Source organism: Ipomoea triloba, chromosome 15, assembly GCF_003576645.1.
Source record: "Ipomoea triloba cultivar NCNSP0323 chromosome 15, ASM357664v1".
Classification (NCBI taxonomy): domain Eukaryota; kingdom Viridiplantae; phylum Streptophyta; class Magnoliopsida; order Solanales; family Convolvulaceae; genus Ipomoea; species Ipomoea triloba.
Genome location: NC_044930.1, coordinates 307,175 through 313,857, shown reverse-complemented (window position 1 = coordinate 313,857; position 6,683 = coordinate 307,175). Strand labels below are relative to the sequence as shown.

Below are 6,683 nucleotides of genomic sequence, written 5' to 3'. Positions count from 1 at the left end.
CAAGTTCTTCGAGAACTACAACTTTAGATCAAACTACTAGTTCTACATGGGTAGGAAGACTTTTTAGACCTAATCAGAGTAGAAATACTCAGATTATAGAACAAATTGTTAATATTGACAGAGACACTGAGGTAATGTCAAATGACTTTATCAATACTTTGAGACCTTCTACTTTGTATAGAACTGGATTTATGCAGAATGACTCTAGTTTAATCAAAACTCATAGATCAGAAATGCTCGAAATTCCAGACGGAAGAGCAGAAACTTTTAGCTTAATGACTGAAGAGAGTATTAAGCAACTTAAACTTAAAAAGATGAATTATGTTCATCTAGGAATGATAACTGTTGTGATCAAAGGATTGATCAGAAAAGAGTACGGAGCTAAAGTACTCATAACTGCTTTAGATACTAGAATTCAAGATTCAACTCAGGCTCAAATGATTGGAGCAATTGAGGTAGACATGAACAATAATGTAGGAGTACATTATTTACTTCCTGATTACACTATAGCTTTAAAAGACATTCACAAATTCCTTTTCCAAATCCAAACTAAAGGATTCGGAAACTTTCAAGGAGCAAACTTGTCAATAGATATAATTTTCATTGGAAAATTGTCTACCCAAGTCGATTAAAAACATCATATTACAGCATGAACACTAGGAATTGAAACATAGCTACCATGTAAGATCATATCAGTATGATGAATAAATAGTAAAGGAATAAAATCTGAATTATTATTATTCTGTACTCCATAAGTATTCTATCACAGCTTATATCCAGCTTTCAAAACATAGATCTTTCTGTCATTTAGTGGCTGCAATGGTCTTGCATTACGCTTAGCGTACTGCAATAAACGTAAGAAATTTCTGTAAGCTTCGTGTGTTAACTGTTAACTACAGAGTAAAAGACTTGTGTAATTGAACTTACATCATGAACAGCTTCTCTAAGCAGCTTAATCTGTCTCCTGGAAGCAGTCCTTATCTAAAAATTTTCCAAGTTAGGTAATAATCACGGAGTACTAAACTATCAGACAGGTTAAGGAAAAACAAGAAAAAGCAAAACCTTTGTGTTAATGGTCCAGATAACACCTTCAGTACAAGGAGGAGTAGTAAGTGAACCTAAGTATCTGTAGTACCATGTACATCTAAAGTTGATTTCTGTGGGATCAATCCAACCTGTTTGTATCTCTCTGTCTTTTTCATCCACCAGTAGTGATATATTACTCATCAGCTGTCCTTTTTTACGACGAACTTGCATCAGAATTTGCAAGAAAAGGGAAGGGCGTTTGAGCCCAACTTCATGTATAAGCAACTCGAGTCCAATGTTTTACTTACCCTGGAGAGAAAAGCATCAGGCTTGCCAATCCTGTAAAGAACAGCAGTAACGGCTCTCTGATTCTGCAGTGTCTGGTCTAGGCTTTGGTGAACCATGTGCAGCTCCAAGGCATATCTGTTCAAACATATACAACATCAAACATTCTTAATCCTCTGCAGAAATGCAGGCAATCCTAATTAAGTTGATCAAACTCTTAACTTAGTAACCAGAATTACCTATTAAACTGGTCAGCAATGGACAATCCTAACTAAGTTGGTCAGACTTACCTCTTTGTGGTTTTTTGTCAGTCAGGGAAAGTCACAAGGCGGGGTTTACTGAAATGCAACACACATTCGAATTTTACCTTCTTCCATTGATAGTGTGCTCTGAGGGAGAGTGCCAATGTGCTGATATTAAAGGGTACTCTATCCCATTTATACAGAAGGATCCAGCATCACAATGCCATTTAATCTTCATGACATGAAAATGATCAAACCATTAAGGTGACGATGTTTAACATGACAGACATGTAGAAAACCAGATAGAATAATCCTTAAAAATACCGAAATGTCGTGGCCACGGTTCTTGACAGTGGCATTGGCAGGTTTGTAATGCCTCTTCTCGAAGCTTCTGATAAATTCTACTCTTTCATGAGATATGTCGATGGGAGACTGCATTTCTCCATTCTTGCATGCTTCCCATTCTCCCTTCAGATCTCCCCATCTTTCCGGACCCTTTTCACTTCCTTCACTGTAATCAAACTCTCTCTCATCCTCTTCACAAATACAAATTAAATAAGTTACAATGAAATATTAATAAATTCATTTATTATTATTATTATTATGAAGAAGAACACGATGAATATTTGGTAATCTGGAACTGACCAACTTCTTGAGCTTTGATGAATGAAGAATGGAAGACAAGAACCAAGCAGAGAAAAGCAAGGATGATGAGACTGTTAATCTTCATTCTGGAAATGAAAATGGTGGAGCTTAAGATGGGTTGATGATAGCTGTTAAACATATATATGAAAATTCTTCAGTTTTTTTTTTCATCGTATAATTACTCTATAATTGTATCAACATGAGGATTTGGAAAATATCTCATATAATAATTATAATAAATGACAGTGATTTTATTGACGTAATCAACTCGTGATATAATCGGTAAATTTATAGATATAATCAACCGGTATAAAAATTATGCCCACTCATCACTTGGCTAGGTAACCATTTTCAATAAAAAATTTATTTTGCATATATTAGGAAAAAGGATTTATTTCCTTTTTCTAATAATTCGGTTTTGAAAAATTTGAGGACTAATAGGGTCATAGGGAGTAGTTTTCTCGATCCAACCTAAAATTGACTATGAATATTTGATATGGTGGAATGTGCTTGATGTCAACCGGTCAGGTTTTGAAAATTGACAGCACAAAGAAGTTGAATGTGAATGCATATCGTTGGTCCACGAGTTGAGTTGCTAATTATAAATTAAAGTAAAGTTGTTAATTTATTTTGCGTTGGTCGAACAGTTGAGTTGTGTCTAAAATACAACTAGCTACAAACTATTATTTAAAATGATGAATCAAATCAGTAATATAAAGTATGGACTATAATTTTAGTTAATTAGAGTGCGCTAATATATTTAATTTGCTGATTTCCTAACGAGCAAAGTAAAAATACTATCAATAGATTGAATCAAATTAAAGCAAGTCATACATAGAGACAACCTAGAATATGAGGTCAATTAATGAGAGCATGAGTAAGAAAAAGAAGATTTGATATATATTTTTCCACAATGAGAAAGCTCTAATATTCCATCACATTACATTGTTTCACACTTTCCACTTCATTATAATTATTATTGTTAGACAAGTTATAAGAACACTTTTTTGGCATGTGCAATTTTAATATCTTTCATGGTAGGTAAGCAATGATCTAAATGAAAATGAAATGTATACAATTAAATGTCGTGATGCAGATAGGAAAAAAGTGCATTTACTAGTGGCATGATACGATTGGTTGAGCATGCAAATATTTCTAATATTCATAGTTTTTTTAGATTACTAAGAAAATTGTAATTACTACCGTACTTAAGTGTATGCATATAATAACAAACTCTGCTCCTTTATAATAATTCAAAAATTACATTTTATATATAATTTTGAATATAATGCCGGGTGTTCTTACTCTACTATTGTGAAACTAATTCGAATTTATCCTCAATCATAGCGGTAAAGTTTGATTCTTGCTCGTAATTAAATGACTAATCTAGAGTTTTTTAACATGTCATACATTTACAAGTATATATATATATAAAGATTAAAAAAAAAAACAAAAAAGACAAAAGTGACCCTTTGCGAACTAAAGATAGATCATATCACCACATAATAAAGTAAAAATATGTAGTATAATAACAAAATATACGTGTAGTACAACTGATTACAATACAAAACAATAAATTTAATTCACCTATGGTGCAAAACTCCACAAAATCAATAAATGAAATACCCTAATTCCATTCTGTAATAATAACTTAGTTCTTTATTTTGTGTAGGAAGTGTATCATCATATCATCAATCACTTTGAACTCCCTGCCGGCAGCCGGAGATAGATTTTTCTACTGTTGCGTTGTTGAAGCGGCCGTGAGTTTCTCTCAGCGAACTGCAATTAAAATCTCTAATTATTATTAAAAATTATAAAAGCAAAATTTTATTCCAAAAATAAATATACTGTTCTAAACTTCTAATTAAATTTAATTTAATTAATAAAAAAAAAAAAAGATTACTCACGTCGTGAACAGCTTCTCGAAGCAACTTCACTTGCCTCTTGGATACAGTTTTTATCTAAAATAAAATGATTTCCAAGAAGTTAGCATTGACTCCAAATTAATTACTTGAATTAAGGAATAATTTAAAAAATTAAAATAATGTTTACCTTTTTATTGACTGTCCAGATAACTCCTTCAGTGCAAGGGGGAGTAGTGAGAGAGCCAACGTATCTATAGTATTTTTTGGTTATAAATTTGATTTCATTTGGATCAACAAAGCCTAGGTTTCTCTCCACGTCCTCTTGATCAATCATGGATGTTATATTCGTCATCAACTGCATAAATAATGTAGTTAACAAAAAATTAAATTCGTTACAACATAATTCTGGTACGACTTTTAATAATGTATGTACTGTTTTGAAGTTGGTAAGAGGTTTGGTTTAGCAACCAAATCAAAGAAAAATGAAGTGATTAGAGGACTGTAATCATTGTTAGGGTCGGCCAGACATACCTTGGAAAGAAACGCGTTTGGTTTGCCAATCTTGTAGAGAACGGCGATGACAGCTGTTTTGTTCTGCCCGGTTTGTTTGTCTGTGTTCATGTGAAGCATGTGCAGTTCCAAAGCGTACCTGTCGAGAAACATAGTATCATAGGTGCTAATTAAGAACATGGACATTATAGTTTTATTTCAGAGGATTAAACTTGTAATTTTGTAGTTATCAAACATTCAAACTAAACGAACAGTCTGACTAACTTAGTTAGCTAGCTAAGATTTTCTCTAATATAATGGTTAATTAGTTTACCTTCTTCCATGAATGGTATGCTCGGAAGGAGAGTGCCAATGAGCTGCTTTAAGAGAGTACTCTGTGCCGTTGATGAGAATCGATCCAGCATCACCATGCCACTCAATCTACAACATATATGAACATATTATTAGGTTAAAATATTATATTCAATCGATCATTCATCTTGATATCGTATATTCTTCCATTAATTAATTTGCTGATCGAGTTGACTAAACCCGTCAATTATTTAATCACGTACCGAAATGTCATGGCCTCGATTCTTGACAGTGGCATTTGCAGGTGTGTAACTCTTCTTCTCCACCTTCTGAAATATTTTCACCCTCTCGTGGGATAAATCTATTGGGGACTGCAATTTTCCATTCTTGCAAGCTGCCCATTCTTTCTTTATGTCTCCCCATTTACTCGGCCCCTTGTCGCTGTCTTCATCGTATTCAAATTCTCTCTCATCCTCTGTAAGTAAGCATCACCAACAATTAATATAGTTAAGAAACATACATATATAAACAGACAACCATTCATTATAATTAAGGTTTCGTTTCATTACATACCAACTTCTTGTGCCTTTGCTGCATGCAAGAAAAGGAAGAAACACAGCAAGGAGGCAAGAATTAAGGTTGCAGAAACGCTCTGTTTCCTCATTGTTACACTGATAGATGAAGCAGTATAGTTGAATATATATAAATCAGAGGTTTGGTTCGGTTCTTGAAGAGGCTAAGGTGATCTGATATGATATGATTGAAGTGGGGAATGAGAGGTACGATGTTGTGTGGTTCGTTTATATAGAAGGGTAGGTTGTGAGAGGGCTATTCTATCTTGGCTTCTATACATGAAGTTTCCTTCATCTTTCTTCATTGCATATATATAAAATAAAAATGTATTCACATTTCACAACTAGGAATGAATCTCTAAGTTTAGAAAAAAAAAAGTTTTTAAGGATATAATTAATTGAATTCTTAAGTCTTTACCAAATACCAACTCTTTATTATAATATCCAGATTTTGTGTAAATTATTAATGACATTTTTATCCGGCACTAATCAGGTTTAATTTGAATCTAAAATCTTTGTTTCAGTTGGAAAAGGTTTGTGTCATCTCATTCATGTAGATGAGTTAGTGACTTCAATTATATATTAGATTGCACACAAATATTGCATATTTTTATTTTACTTTATAATTTTTTTTACGTGTTGATTGATTATTATTTGTTTCAGATAGTGATACACCACTTTCCTTTTATTGATTTATTATTAGGGTGTGTTTGGTTGGAGGGTTTAGACATAGGGAATAGGTATGAAAGTGATTGCTAGTATTTGGTTGATAGATTTTGAGAATTCTAGTATGGGTTTGGAATACCCCATTAATGAGAAAACTCATACCTTTATTAAATAAGGGTTTCATTTCACTTCCTCATTTCTTCCCCAACTATTAATAATCATTCCCATTCCACTCAACTACCAAACATGCTAAGGGTGTGTTTGGTTCACACATGGGAATCGGAATCGGAATGGGTATCAAATAATTGGTAATGGTAATGGGTTTTGGTGAAAGTATTTAGCATGTTTGGTAGTTGGATGGAATGGGAATGATTATTAATAGTTGAGGAATAAAGGAGGAAGGGAGATGAAACCCTTATATAATAAGGGTATGGGTTTTATCATTAATGGGGTATTCCAAACCCATAGTAGCATTCACAAAACCTATCAACCAAACACAAGCAATCACTTTCATACCCATTCCTTATGCCTAAACCCACCAACCAAACACACCCTAAATACTTTCACCAAAACTCATTACC

At 33.2% G+C, this 6,683-nt stretch overlaps 2 protein-coding genes across 2 annotated transcripts; both read right to left on the bottom strand.

The window, feature by feature from the left end:
• Positions 1-600: 600 nt before the first annotated feature.
• Positions 601-2,283, bottom strand: LOC116006738 (alpha carbonic anhydrase 7-like). Its single transcript, XM_031247227.1, has 5 exons — positions 2,199-2,283; positions 1,878-2,089; positions 1,679-1,785; positions 1,335-1,449; positions 601-1,230 (listed from the first exon to the last, which is right to left on the bottom strand). The coding sequence occupies exons 1-5, from the start codon at positions 2,281-2,283 to the stop codon at positions 1,036-1,038; spliced, it is 714 nt and encodes a 237-aa protein (XP_031103087.1). The 3' UTR covers positions 601-1,035.
• Positions 2,284-3,701: 1,418 nt separating this feature from the next.
• Positions 3,702-5,619, bottom strand: LOC116006434 (alpha carbonic anhydrase 7-like). Its single transcript, XM_031246797.1, has 7 exons — positions 5,438-5,619; positions 5,128-5,339; positions 4,887-4,993; positions 4,595-4,712; positions 4,251-4,418; positions 4,106-4,159; positions 3,702-3,977 (listed from the first exon to the last, which is right to left on the bottom strand). Exons 1-7 carry the CDS (start codon positions 5,526-5,528, stop codon positions 3,894-3,896), a joined length of 834 nt encoding a protein of 277 aa, XP_031102657.1. The 5' UTR covers positions 5,529-5,619; the 3' UTR covers positions 3,702-3,893.
• Between the last annotated feature and the right edge of the window lie 1,064 nt (positions 5,620-6,683).